Below are 14995 nucleotides of genomic sequence, written 5' to 3' on the forward strand. Positions count from 1 at the left end.
GAATCCATCTTCCTAATCTGCAAATTCCACCCATTCCAAGTACTGAAGTTTCCACGTATAACGCTCTCCACTTCCCTCCCCAGAAAAGCCAAACTTAACTGAATAACTGTTAGTCCTCTTTCCACACTGACTCAGTTTAACCTGCACATCTTCTGGTGTGCCTTTGATTCTTTTCTGCCTCAGACTACTTCGAGACCTTGCTCTGGAGAGAAGGCAGGCACGAAATGGGAACAAGACAAAGAAATACTTTGTCAGGCTCTGACTTTTACAGTTCTTCCACTTGGCTCTGGCAGATGTCATCTGATCATAGTGGGAATCTCTCAGTAGCGGGAATGCTGCAGTAGGCAGGCTATAAAAGATCTACAGTGTTCACTGATGCAACTCCAATGTGGTCACCTTACCAGAGGCACCTTATCCTTCCTGAGGAAACAGCAATTCCTAATGAAGATTTCCTTACCAAGGACTCTACAGGCAGGATGGGGACACTCATTCCTCAGAGGAAACTGATTCCACATTGCCAGCCCCTAAGTTCATCATTGGCATCAATTTGCATGCAATTTGCAGAGTGGATCTGGTACTGGCTAAGACAAGCCACAGACTGAGATCACTCAAACACAATTATTTAGCGTCTCATGCATTAGATCAGGCCTGGGCAAAATATGGCCCGCGAGCTGGCTCCAGCCCACCAAACCACCAGATCCGGCCCAGAGAGGCAGTGAGGAGCCCCACGCAGGCTCCCCTGCTTGCCCCGCATGCCGCTCAGAAATGTGGCTGCAGGGCACTTTCTCTGAGTCTGGAGGGAAGGGGGGAAGATTCAGACGCTGCTCCTGCCCCCAGCACAATCCAATTGGCCAGTTTTTGGACAGACACACGCCAGTGGGAGCTGCCTGTTTGAATAACAGGCAGCCACAAAGCACAACCCTCCAGCTCACTCACTCAGGCATATGGCCAAGCAGGCAGAGAAACATTTTAAGCTCTTCAAGCCTTTAGCTCTGCAGGCAGGCTAGCTGGTAAGTCTTCTGGTGAGAACCTGCCCCTGGCACCTCAGCCCCTCTCTGCAATAGATGCATCCACAGACACTTTGCTTTTTGTAGAGAGTAGCCAGTTACCACATGGTATCTTGCAGGTGTATACAGCTCTATACATGGAACTATGACATGCAGGAAAATACAAGAGTTTCTTGGTAAGTCAATGGACAAGGTAATGGCCAAGTCTTCCAACAGGAATAAAAGACACTCCAAGATCTCTAGGTAGCACAGGAGGGAGCACTGGCTGCTTTATAGGGTCAAACAGTCTTTTCATAGCTCCTTTTCCATAAGGGATAACCAGTTCCATAGCAGCAGATGGTACAAGGCCCAAGAGAGCCTGATTCTCCAATAAAAGATTTTTTTTTTCAGATCGGCCTCCACTGACCTAAAAAAAAAGTTTGACTTCCAACCTAGGCAGCCTAAAGACCCCATAAGGCTTTGTCTGTACAGAGAGATTACAAGCTACTGCATCAGTCTTTATAACAGATAGTTACCTTTCACCTAATATGAGCTCCCAAACAAAGACTTGTATATTTCTAGCATTTACTCCTAATGTCCTAATGTGATGGCCTGGTTTTTAATCCCTATTATTTTCCTTTCCTGAAAGCCCTATTAGTGTTAACTTAGCCTAGGGTAAGACAGGGTAATAACATTTTATTTTCAGATTTCAGTATTTCTTGTTTTATGGGCATACGTTCAGACTAGCCTCCCACTCTTGCATCTTGTGGGTGGGAGGGTGTTTCTAGTACTTTGAGTCCTTGGTAGTCAAATAGAATTGATACATTTAGTTCACATTAAGTCCTGCATGTTAATTGTAGCTAAAACACTTTAAGCTGCCTTTTATTTAAGAGAGAACAGTTTTTCTATAAACAGCACCACTCTCAATTTGTGATGACTTGGGTGTAACTGGAGAGAGTGGTAAATGTGAAATAGGCTGTCTGTTAAACAGGAAATTAGTGATTAACATTTCTGTCCTAGTGATTATAATCATTCCTGCTGTCTGGAAAAACAAAACAAAACCACACCCATTAGTCTCCTATAATAGTCATGGAGTGATATTTTAAAATGATTTCTAGGGATTCTGGCATTGGATCATTTTTCTACTACTTTATTAATTTATGGTAGTATCCTTTCACAGGAAATGTAGGCTGAACTTTTTAGTAGAGGGACAGCCTTTCTAGATCTCACAAAGTCTTTAATGATCACTACAGCACTTTTCACTGCAAATAATTATCAATGTCCTGTGTTACATTACCTCCAGCACAATCTTATTCTCATTAAATGTAAAAGGTATGTTAGTAAGTACCTTCATATTGCACTCACTATGAAGCAGGGAATCCTTTGTATACAAAGAATAGTTATATGGGCAGTCATTTAGATGATCTACACATCGAGGGTTCCCAAACTTCACTGTACTGCAGCCTCTTCTGAAAACAAAGTTACTACATGACTCCAGGAGGACAGACCAAAATCTGAGCCTGCCTGAGCACCACCACCCTGAGCAGTGGTGAGAAAATCTGAAGCACAAAGGCTGCAACCCTAAGGATGGGGCCTGTGACTCTGAACCCTGCCACCCTGGGGCTTCAACTTTAGCCCTCGGCATTGGGATGTGGGACTCAAGCTTTGGGTTTGGACTTCGACCCAGGCTCCGGCAAGTCTAACACCAGCCTTGGTGACCCCATTAAAGCAGAGTCGTAACCCGCTTTTGGGTACGGACACATACTTTGAGAACTGCTGAGCTATATACATTGATAGTGGCTCTACTAGAAATAGATGTTATATAAGTATGATGGGATAGCAGAGTTCTGTCAGCCTCAGTTTGTGATGGATGCATTACTATTCCTTTCTGTGTATTTGCAGGTGTCTACATTCTAGATTGTTATTGTTATACATAATATTTATATAATGCTGTACAGTTCTAGAGTGTTTGCACTGATCCTTTCCTCACCCCCTGTGAGGCAAATAGGAAAATGTTATCAACCTCATTTTACAAATTGGAAAACTGGTGATAGAAAGGTTTCTGTTACCTGCCCATTGCCCCCCAATGAGTTAGTGGCAGATGTGGAATTAGAAGTCTTATATAGAATATATTGTCACTATAGAGCCACGGTAGGGGCACATGTATGCAAGATCAGTCTTTTCAAAAGTGCTTCTTGAGGATGTTCACGCACTTTCTGCCTCCTTGCGCTTCTGTGCGAGGCCTAAAGAATTAGGCAGCTGTGACTCTCAGTTCCTTCTTACTAAACACAGGAGCGATACAGAAGCCAGAAAGTGTCTGTCCTGCTAGTCTGTAGCCTCAACTACATCTTCCCAGATGTCTTCAACCCATATTTCATCTTTGAAGAACTTCTGCGAATGAATTTGATGTGCCTAAACTAAAAATAGATCCCCTCAGTCTCATCTGAAGGGACGACTAGTTTTTTAAAAATAGGAGGTTGGGGCTCTCTCACTCTCTGACATGACTTTCTTCATAGGATACTTCAACCTGGCAAATTCTAAGCACATTGCTCCAAGCCCTGCCCCTATCTTTCCTATGATGCAATAATCCCACTGAAAAATTAGCTCAGCAGATACTTGTCTGGAAGAGTCCCATATAATGAGTATATGCTCAATAGGCTTTGTTGTTCTCAGTAAGAATGTAAGTCATCAGGGCTGAGGTTGGAACAACATTGCTAGAACTAGGTGTGATGGGGATCCCGCTGCAGCCCCAGCATGAAGCAGTTTCCATCATATACAAGGTTTCCAGTGCTGTTTAATGTCTCATAGCACAAATACTATAAAAAGTGTTCCAGCACCATCAAAATTCACTGGAACGATTTTGAGACATGTCACCTAAAACCAGTGTTAGCACTGAGACCATCTGAAACAGAATCCACTGGCAGAGAAGACCACACCAGCACCAAAGTAGATACTGACAGCTCCACTAATGAAGTCCAACACCAGTGGAAGCCACTGTGAACACCTTGGCAAAGAATCCAGATGTCACTCAGTTTCTTCACGCATAGTTCATTGTTTTAAGGCCTCACCACAGAGAACCACTAAGCCCCTGGTGAGCTGGCGATACAGAGTGGTCTGCAGGATAGAAAAATGTGTCAAACTCCAAACCCCGGTACCAGTGATCCAGCAATGGGGCATCGATGCCTACACTGGACTCTAGGCTTCTTGATGTGCCCTTATTGGGGTTGTGTTTTGGTACAGAGGCATTTACTTGTCCCAATGCAGACCCTGGTTCTAAGAGCACTGCATTACATTAGTGCTAACTCAGGAGGAAATCTGCTCTTTCTTTCCATCACCAAGGTGTATGTGCACACTTCCTTTGAGCAAAGAACCCTCTCATCTGAGATCCACAGGGGACACCACTGAAAGACCAGGGGGCTCTCTACGGGGCTCAGCTGCTGCCCCAGCAGGAACGGCACTGATTGTCGAATATCAAACAAACCGGACATATCCTTATGGCACGTTGCCAGGGCCCTGCAAGATGTATTTGCCCTTCACATTCCTCTAGCAGACAATCTCCACTGCACGATAGGAACAGGAAGAGATCACTCTCCCCAGCGACATGCCTGGCCAGGCCACTGACAGTTAAGGGATCTGAGGAAGGATTGTGGCTGCCTCACCCTTTATGGACTTGTAAGAAGTCATGAGGTGGCAAAAGGAATATGCACAACTCTCATGGGCAGTGGTGTTCAAAACATGTAAATGTTATGCATGTGGGGTGCAGGTGTGCCTGTAGTGAGATGCACATTGACAACATCTTGGAGAGCCACAGTTATTATAGGGTAAGTTGCCTATCTTTCCCACTTCTCAGTCCCACGTTTGCACCCTCTTTCTGTATGGAGAAAATAAAACCATCCTAACTGTACATATGTCACTTAAGCCTTATCCATATTTATTAATCTGGATTTACTATAATGGAGATGTTTTCACAAATGTCCCTCCACCCAGTTAACAAAAAATATGACTTGCGAGAACGGTTTACTTTGTAAACAGTGTGAAAACTATTCCAAAAAATCAGGTATTTCCCCCCTAGAAAAGCCAGGAAAATGAAGAAAGATATGGTTTTCAGGCATATGCCAATTAATTTTGATTGCTTCTTTTTGTTTAATAGAGCGCTATATCCTTGCCTTACATTCATTATATTAGCAACTAAACTCAGTGTGACACAGGGAAAAGGGGAGATTGAGATTTTTTTTCTTCATTTTCAAATTAGTTGAAATCAGTTACAGATGAAAAAATGTGCATTGACAAAAACAAATACTTCCATGGATTCTCCTACATTTTATTAGCTATTGGCTTATTACAAAATTAGTACTGTATTTGTTAATTACATTTGTACATTTTGACTCCCAATTTAGTAAATAATGGAAAACACAGTCAGAACAATGATCTCTTAACTGAAATATAACTGAGCCAGTTTCTCTGCCCCCCCCCCCCCCCAAAGGTCACATAGTATTAAAGGCTTCGTTAATTTTCTTTTAGGGTCACAAATATAGAGTCAATCCCAAGGAGCACCCTACAGGTGACAGCAGACTGACCATATTAATTATTAGCTATTGTTAAAATTCCAGATCATATGCTTTGAAATTGAACTGGCATTCTTAGCTTGTGCACATAAAATCAGTTTAAATAACATTTGCATTTCGTGTCTTTCAAATCAAATTTAAAGGCTTTGCTTCAAATTAAATAAAAAAAACAGTTTAAGTGATAGGCAGCAGAAAAAGCTATATACAGGAGCTTGATCGGTGGTTCAGAAACGAATGCCTGTTGACTACCACACTTCGTTCATCTTGCTGCCAAGTTCCGTTGTTCAAACTATACTTTTTATCAGTCATGTTTGTGTCTGGCAAAGGTTTGTAGACACAACATCATTAACAGCAGTGCATATTTTTACAAGATTTACCTCTTGAACACTTTTTCCAAGTTAGTAAATCGTAGCTTCTTTAATGCTATGCTGGCTGTGTGTGAAAAACAGGAATTTATGTAACAGGCTCTATGCTGCAAACTTCTTCCTGTTAGGAAAATTTTTTTTATTGTTGGCAAAGTTAGGAGACAGCTCTCTTACTCAGTGACCTCAAATGTCCCCAGTACAATAATACCAGTTTATAACATTTTTGATGACTAAAGAATTGCAGTAATTTCTTAAATATTTAACACTTCTTTTTTTAGGGAAGGAGGGGTTAAATGTGGCTGCATTTGTATGGCCTAGTGTTTTGTGTGTTTGATGCACTTGTTTGATAGTAAATGCTTAATCTGTGCCAAGAATGGAGTAGGTTTACAAAATACAATAAAAATTAACTCATGCAGGAGGCTTTTAATCAGAATAATGTTCTTTCAACATTTCTAAATCTGTAATTGTATCAGTCTTTAATTCAGTTACATCTCAAAAGTGGGAGCAAAGGATTGACTTTGGATTTTTAGGAGATCAGAGACTTGAAACGATTGCCTCTGTTGCCACCATGGGAGATCTTGGTTGAATATTCTGACCTACCTTTTTGATAATGAGTTGTTGCCGCCCAAAAATGCTTCAGATGCAGTGAGCTCAGCTTATAGAAGGTTGAATGACATGGTTGACTAAAGGCTGATCTTTGGACCTCCAAAGAAGTTGTGTTTGGCCCCCCTTGGCTTACAGTTGCACTGACTCCACAGCTCCCATTGGCTGGGAACCACAGACAGTGGGAGTTGCGGGAGCCATGTCTGTGGGTGCCAGCAACACTCTGAGCCACCCTTCCCCCAGCCTAGGAGCTAGACATGCTGGCCACTTCCAGGAGTGGCATGGGGCCAGAGCAGGCAAGCCCCACTGCGTTGTCACCCAAAGTAAGTGCTGCCTGGCCGTAGCCTTCACCCCAGCACCTTTACCTCCACTCCTGAGCCCCATCCTATACCCAAACTCCCTCTGAGAGCTTGCACTCCTACCCCAGCATGGGGCCCCTCCTGTACCCCACCCCCCATGCCGCAGACCAGGAAGAGTGAGTGAGTGAGGGTGGGGGAAGCAAGTAATAGGGTGGGGGGGAGGATGAAGTGGGGGGGCATTAAGAAGGGGCATGGCATGGGTTATGATTAGACAGCTGGCAACCCAAGTCAGGTTTTTCTTTCACCAGTCTGTCTCAGGCTAGGAGGGACTGGATGGGCTGTCTTACTCCATTGTGCTGGTGCAGTTGGTCTCAGGTTCGGAAGAAAAGCTGATGGGGAGAGATGATTGGAGGAAGACAGGACAGACAGGAACACACACAAGGAAAAACTATGTAGCACTTTAAAGACTAACAAGATGGTTTAATAGGTGATGAGCTTTCGTGGGCCAGACCCACTTCCCCAGATCAAACAGTGGAAGAGAATTGGCATGACCATATATACCAAAGGAATACAGTGAAATAAGTGAACACATTATTAAACTGACAAATCAGATTTAGTACAGAAGGTGGGGTGAGGGTGGGAGGGAATAGCTATTTGATTCAATGAATGGCTTAATCAGGTGTGATAAGTGAGGAAGCTATCTTTGTAATGGTTAAGGTAATAAGCATCTTTGTTAAGGCCCATTTGTAAAATTCACAAAGTATCAGATTTAAGCATTAGAGAAAGTTCTGAAGTTTCCCTCTGTAATCTGGTGTTAGTCTCTTTGAAGTAAGATGCATGTAGTAAGGTCGTTAAGACTATGTCCAGGTAGGTTGAAATGAAAAGCAACTGGTTTTTCCTTGTGATGTCTGATTTGTGGGCATTAATTCTTTGGTGAAGTGTCTGAGAAGTCTGTCCAATATACATAGCAGAAGGACACTGTTGGCAAATGATAGCATAAATTATATATCTGGATGAACAGGAATATGTGTTCTTGATCATATAACTGACATGGTTAGGTCTAGTGATGGTGTCACCAGAGTAAATATGTGGACAAAGTTGGCAATGGGGTTTGTTGTAAGGGAAAGTTCCAGGATTGGTATTAATGTGGTATGTCCTGTGGTTGTTGGTAAGAATCTTCCTGAGCTTAGGTGGTTGTCTATAGGAGACTGTGGGTCTGTCCCCCAGAGCCTCTTGGTGTGTAGTATCCTGTTCCAGTATAGTTATTGATAATGCATTGGAGGGGTTTAAGTTGGGGGCTATAGGTGATGACAAGTGGTATTCTATTGTTGGTTTTCTTGGGCCTATCTTCAAGTAGATGGTTTCTGGGTATTCGTGTGGCTCTTTCAGTTTGTTTTTTTTATTCCCCCCCGGTGGGTAATTTAGATTTACAAATGGTTGGTAGAGGATCTTGAAGCTTCTGGTCTCTGTCAGTGGGATTAGAGCAGATGTAGTTGTGCCTAAGGGCTTGACCATAGGCAGTACACAAGGGAAAGAAGGACAGAGGAGAATCTCATATGTATCAGTCCGTGTTTCCCATTGGTCCAGTAGTGCTGGTTAGATATCCCAAATAGTATCTTGAGCTCTGGGTGTCAGATGACCCTCGCATCTCACCATTGAAGGACATAGTCTTGAGTGAAGCAGAGGCCTGCCAGCCTTTCCTGCGGAATCCCTGAGTCCATTTTGATCCCTAAAATCTCTCTTTATGTACCTCAAAAGGGGGTGAGTGGAATAAGCCATCTTCTCCTATCTTATTTTGCCCACCCATTAGGCCTAATTTCTAGTCACCAATTTTGATCCATCATTTTCCAGTTCCACTGTCCTGCTTACAAGGCATGACATTGCTTGGGTTTGATTGATAGGCCCTCTAATTTGCACTAATCCAGACTTTGTGGCCCTGCAGCAACAAATGGAAGGGAAGAGGCTTACATGGCTGGTCAGGAGAAGTATAGCTGGAGACTTGTCTGTCCTCCACCTATCCCTGTTCTGCTGTCAGATGGCCTTAGCATGAAGATCTTTTGAGGATGCAGTCCCCTACCTTGTTCCTCTTGTGGGAGGCTCAGTTATTGAGTTCCTACCTGCTTCATTTCCCCCTTGATCTTGACTTGTGCTTGAGGAAGAATACCTGGAAAGCATCATCATCTTTTTTTGATCCTCTGAAGAATCATATTTTGCAGTAAACTAGCAATGCCTCCAGCTCTTTAAGAAACATTAAAGTAGACATACTGCCTCTTTCTTGCCTTCAGCAGGAATAATGACCTTGGGCAAGACCAGGCAACAGTATTTATCAGTGTCCATGGGATTTCAGAGAGTGTCCTATAGCTGACTGGGGATCTTCTGGGGTCAGTGACATTTTTTGAAGCCATTCATGTGTCAGTAGATGATTAGAAGCTCCTGCAAAGTGAATACCTTCACCAGAGCCATTGAAGTACAGTCTATTTTTAACTTTTGTGCCTTTGTGTATTTTAATGTTCAAGGAGAAAAAGAAGGGCTTAAGGATGAAGTTTAACCCTCCATGAGTCATGTTTCCTCTGCTGTTTGTTTTCCTCCTTTTTGTTGTTTGGCAATTGTGATTTTTATCCTCAACTTAGGGCCAGATCCTGAAATTACTTATGCGTGTGAATAGCTTCTCAGAATTCAACAGGGGGGCAAGGCTTTTGTGTGTTTGCATGGTTGGGGCTCGCATGGTTGGGGCTCACACGGTTGTTTTGTTGGAGACTGCGCCTTGCTTTAGCTTTAAAGGGCTATCCACAACATGGTTATTAATAAACTCTGGATTTTCTTGTAATTGCCGCAAGATCATGGTTTAGTATAACTTTTGAATTTTGTTTAAAATAAAGAAATCCTACAGAAAAATGGATTTTTTTTTTTTTTTTGCAACATGATCGTAATGAATCCAGTCTCGTATAAGGCCCTGTTTTTAGGCATTTTTGCAAAGGGTAAATTTTTGACCTGGTGAATAAACTGTTGTGTTAAATATTCTGTCACAAAAGTATAATTATTCAGATTTTCTTTCTTCAGAAGTAATCCTCCTGAAGCTGTGATACAATTACTGCAGGATAGAATGTGTGATGAGATAGATATATAGAAACAAAACCTGGACTAAGTTAAACAATCCCATTTGTTTAATAAAATTGCCTAAATACAGGCTACACATTAATAGGGATTCGTACAGTCAAGTTGAGAAACAGTTCTTCAGTGAATTTTTCTGGTTTGGGTGTCCACTTGTGTCTTCAAGAGATGTCTCTGGTATATGCCATTTTTTTCTTTTATCAGGTCAAGTGCAATTAAACCACATAAGTTGTATGACAAAGCTTGGCTAACTCATTTAAGCCAGTTTTGAAGCAATATCTATATCTCTAAACTAGCATCTTTTTTGGCTTATCGTTACACTTATGTTTTAGAACTAAAATAAACATTGGAGGGATTTTTCTTTTTTTCCTATGGAGGAGTTAAAATCACTGAAGTAGAAGAACAGGCAGATAGTTCCATTGGTTGTGTTTATAAAGAGATTTGATGCACAAAATGTTCTGAAATATCGGTTACTTTGGGAGCATTAAGGATAGTATTCATTTTCTGAAAAGATACTGGGTACAGCAGTTAAAATTTCTGTGTTTTGGAAACTTAAGTTTTGTACAGTGATTGTCAAAGTTCTTCTGTGGCATCCTTCAGACAAGTAGCATCAGAATGGCTTGCTCATTTAAATGTTGCATATTGAGAGGGAGAAAGAACTGGCCCTTACTTATCCCGTATTTTATTTTTCAGAATTCAATTCGTCATAACCTGTCACTGCACAGCAAGTTTATCAGGGTGCAGAATGAGGGAACAGGAAAAAGTTCTTGGTGGATGCTCAATCCTGAAGGAGGAAAGAGTGGAAAGTCACCTAGAAGAAGAGCCGCATCCATGGACAACAACAGCAAGTTTGCAAAAAGCAGAGGAAGAGCTGCCAAGAAAAAGGCAGCCCTTCAGACAGGCCAAGAAGGAAATAGTGACAGCCCAGGATCACAGTTTTCAAAGTGGCCTGCAAGCCCCAGCTCTCACAGTAATGATGACTTTGATAACTGGAGTACCTTTAGACCCAGAACTAGCTCTAATGCTAGTACAATTAGTGGAAGACTTTCTCCAATCTTGCCAGAACAAGATGACCTTGGAGATGGGGATGTGCACTCTATGGTATACCCGTCATCAGCAACCAAAATGGCTTCTACGTTACCCAGCCTTTCAGAGATGAGTAATTCTGAAAATATGGAGAATCTTTTGGATAATCTCAACCTTTTGTCACCTAGTACATCACTGACCGTATCAACCCAGTCTTCACCAGCTACACTGATGCAGCAAACACCAGGTTATTCATTTGCATCACCAACCACAAGTATAGGTTCACCAAATCCAGACTACCGAAAATTTACATATGCTCAAGCTAGCATGAACTCTTTGCCCCAGATGCCTATGCAATCTCTTCAAGACAGTAAATCAAGCTATGGAACGATCAGTCAATATAACTGTTCTGCAGGACTCCTGAAGGAGTTACTAACTTCTGATTCTCCTCCGCACAATGAGATCTTGGGATCAGTAGACACTGGTGTTTCGCAACCTACTGGTAGAGTGTTGGGCCAAAATGTGCTGATGGTCGCAAATTCAGTGATGTCTACATATGGTAATCAACCATCCCACAACAAAATGATGACTCCCAATGCTCACCCACACCCAGGACGTAATCAGCCAACAGTTGCAGTTAATGGCCGTGCCTTGTCACATACAGTGAATGCTATGTGTCACACTTCAGGTTTAAATCGTTTGTCCACAGTGAAAACTGCATTACAAGTGCCTATGAGTCACCCGATGCATATGAATACAATGAACCCTTATGCTGCTGTTAACAGTTGCAATGGCTATGGAAGAGTGGGAATTGTTTCTCTCCATCAGGAGAAGCTTCCCAGTGACTTAGATGACATGTTAATTGAACGGTTGGACTGTGACATGGAGTCAATTATTCGTAATGACCTTATGGATGGAGAAACATTAGATTTTAATTTTGACAGTGTGTTGCCTAACCAAAGTTTTCCACACAGTGTAAAGACCACCACACATAGCTGGGTGTCGGGCTAGGAGTTAGTGAAAGGTAAGTTCTCATACTTGTTTTAAAAAAAACCCTCTGAAAATGAGTTTAAAGGAAATGTACATATTTAGAATTGCTTACAGCTTTTTTGGTTTCCAGTGTCATGTACCTGCATCAATGGAGGTGAAAGATTAACCAGTTAATGAGTGATGCTTACCGCTTCCAGTTTTCTGGTAGAGGCTGGAGCAGCTCCCAGTCCACCGCAGTGGTGCTCCAGCCTAGCTAGAGCCAGGCCTGGGCACACTGTAGGCAGGTGCGGCTCCTGCTCGACTGAAGTGTCCCCCTCACCTGACCACCCTTAAATCAGTTAACAGGTTAAACATTGTTTTACCAGTTAACCAATTAAACAGAATTTTATATTCCTACCTGCATCTGCCATCACTTTGTTGACTAATTTGCTAGCTTTTAATGAGTTTAAATTACATTACATCTGCAATGAGGATATCTAATATAGATTTCTAGCAGCTATTTGGGCAGGTAAAGTAGGAGTTTTGGACAACCTAGCCAGTGTGCGCGTGTGTGGGGGGAGGAGGGGAGGAGGAGGATAAAATATAAACATGCCCTTCCACACTATTTTTGTATCTATATTTAGCTATAGATATAAAAATAAATTGGAAGTGCATTTTATTTATTTATTTATTTGTGTGTGTGTATAAAAATACAAATACAAAAGTGGAAGTTTTTTCTTTTGACTAACTTAGTGGCACTTGTATTTTATCTCTGTTGTTTTTTGTGACTATTCATTTTGGCTTTTGTTTCATTGTGGCTTTTTCTGTTTTCCCCTCCTCTAGGCTACAATTTAAAGCTCTTCAGACTTGTGTGACAACAGGAACTGAGAAAAGTAGTCCAAAGATGTCCTTCGCCCTCCTTTTTAGTTTTCTTGATAAAACTGTTCTCATTTTTTCCTTTTGTCAGATTTGGCAGCAAACAGAGTTTTCCTGTACAGGATGTTTGCCCAGTGTTTGCAGGTTATGTGCTGCTGTAGATAAGAACTGTGCCATTGGAAATTTCATTATTCTGAAGTGCCAAATTCACTACACCATATAATCACAGAAAATACTTTTGCATCATTTTGTGCTTTCGGTTTTTGTACAGTATGAGCTGTAGATGGAGAATTGTTTTTTTTTTTTAAAGAATATTTGTTTGGTCCAAAAAAAGATGAACTTTTTGTAATACTGTGGTGGTCTCATGCTCTAAGTCAGTTTAATTTTTATGGACGTTACCCTGTGTTCTGCTGAACTGATGAATTGAAATAACTGTGGACTTTGTTTTGCAGCTATTTGAACTGCCTTGTATTTGTAAAAATTGCTACACATTTCATATGAGAAAAGAGAGGCCAGGTAAATAAGATCTATCTAAACTCTTTGAGTAGTCAAATGTTCAAAACAAAGGCTAGATAAAATGCCAATTGGTATGTTACCAATCTTTTTATTATGTAAAATATATATGCAAAATATGTGTGGGTCTGATTTCCAGATTAATGAATGTTATTCTTGGACTTGAGAGCATATTTGGCATCATTGTAAATTATTTTTGTTCTTATCATTACAGTCTACTTTGTTGCATAGCCTCCCTAAAAAATTACAGAATTTAAAATCTGGCAGCATTCATAACCTTCATTTATACAGTATTTTAACTGGATGAAGTAAACATTTTTATATATTGGTTTAGCACCTTAGAGTGCTAATAAAGAAAAAAGCTTAATGAATACCTTGACTACAAAACATTTCTGTCCCATATTTTTGGCAGAAGAACGATATATTGATACTTTCTGTTTTGTGTTTAGGAACTATTTAATCGGTTTTATATATGCATTTTTAGAAATTTCATCAGCTTCTATTACCATTTTAACTCTGACTACCACAAAGTGTTAAGTATTCATTGTTAGATGCTTGTACAATGCTCCATGTTGTATTTATTTCATGGAGGTCTCATAATGTTTGTGTATCAAAAGTAAGACCTTTCTTTTATGAACATTTTTTAATAAAGTTAATGACACAATTTCCATTTGTATTTAGCATTAGTTTTCGGGTCTGTCAGCATTTTTGTCACACCTTATTGTAGGGTGTTGAAAGTGCTACTTTATAACTACATGGGGGACAAAACTTGCATTATATAATTTTTTCAGGGCAAGGACATATTTATCCTCCGTTTTTGGAGGAGAGTGCAGTTGTAGAAGGACAGGTGTAGTAGCAAAGCTACATAAACACAAGATGTTTTTAAGGAGACAGGATAGCTTTAGTTACTAAGGTATCTGCAAACCTTTACTTTCAGGCAATTAGGCCCACTGACAGCAATTTGAGGGTTTACAGGATTGGGACTTGATTTTAGTAAATATTTTTTATATTTACATAGTTAAATTGTGTTTTGAGGGTTGGATAGGTGGTGTCTCACTGCCAGCCACTGATTACTGCATATTTTCTATATTAAAAAACAAAACAAAACAAAAAACAGAACAAAAAAAAGACCCACTCAGGATTTTTATTCTGCACTTACAATATTTACAATTTTTACAGTAGGCCCAGGGAACGTAAATGAATTTTTCTTCTATATTCTTTTCAAATGACCTGGAACTGGAAAGTGGTTATAATACCAATATAACTCCCATCTTCTCAGTTGTCGTTCTCCATTATATCTATGATGGACCAAGAGAGTGAAGTTTAACAAAAACACCCCCCGCCCCTCCCAAAAAAAACAAAAACAAAAAAACCCCATAAAAAGTCTATGATATTAATTAGTGTGCACTCAGTGCTGGCAGATCACTAAAACAGCCTGTATTTGGCTAATATCTACGCTATCAAATTAACAATATCTGAAATGTGATCACAGCTCTTCATCATGGCACAAGCAGAAGTCTCTGTGGGACCAATATCCAAAGAGCCTCCTATCTGGTGCATGTTCAAAATTGTTGCTCTCCCGTGGGCATATATATTTGAGGAAATTATGTGCTGAGTCACACAAGTATTTGACCTTTTCATGTGCCAATTTTGTGTGCAAAAATATAGACCTTTTGAAATTT

At 40.8% G+C, this 14995-nt stretch overlaps 1 protein-coding gene across 1 annotated transcript in view; it reads left to right on the plus strand.

Moving 5' to 3' along the window:
- FOXO1 (forkhead box O1) overlaps positions 1 to 14648 on the plus strand; it is a 95754-nt gene extending 81106 nt beyond the window's left edge. The window contains exons 2-3 of the mRNA XM_075919115.1: positions 10623 to 11979; positions 12768 to 14648. Of these exons, the coding sequence (XP_075775230.1) occupies positions 10623 to 11966 (1344 nt within the window). The 3' untranslated portion in view covers positions 11967 to 11979; positions 12768 to 14648. The remainder of the gene's footprint in view (positions 1 to 10622; positions 11980 to 12767) is intronic.
- The last annotated feature ends 347 nt before the right edge of the window (positions 14649 to 14995 follow it).

The sequence above is a fragment of the Pelodiscus sinensis genome, chromosome 1, assembly GCF_049634645.1.
Source record: "Pelodiscus sinensis isolate JC-2024 chromosome 1, ASM4963464v1, whole genome shotgun sequence".
Lineage (NCBI taxonomy): Eukaryota > Metazoa > Chordata > Testudines > Trionychidae > Pelodiscus > Pelodiscus sinensis.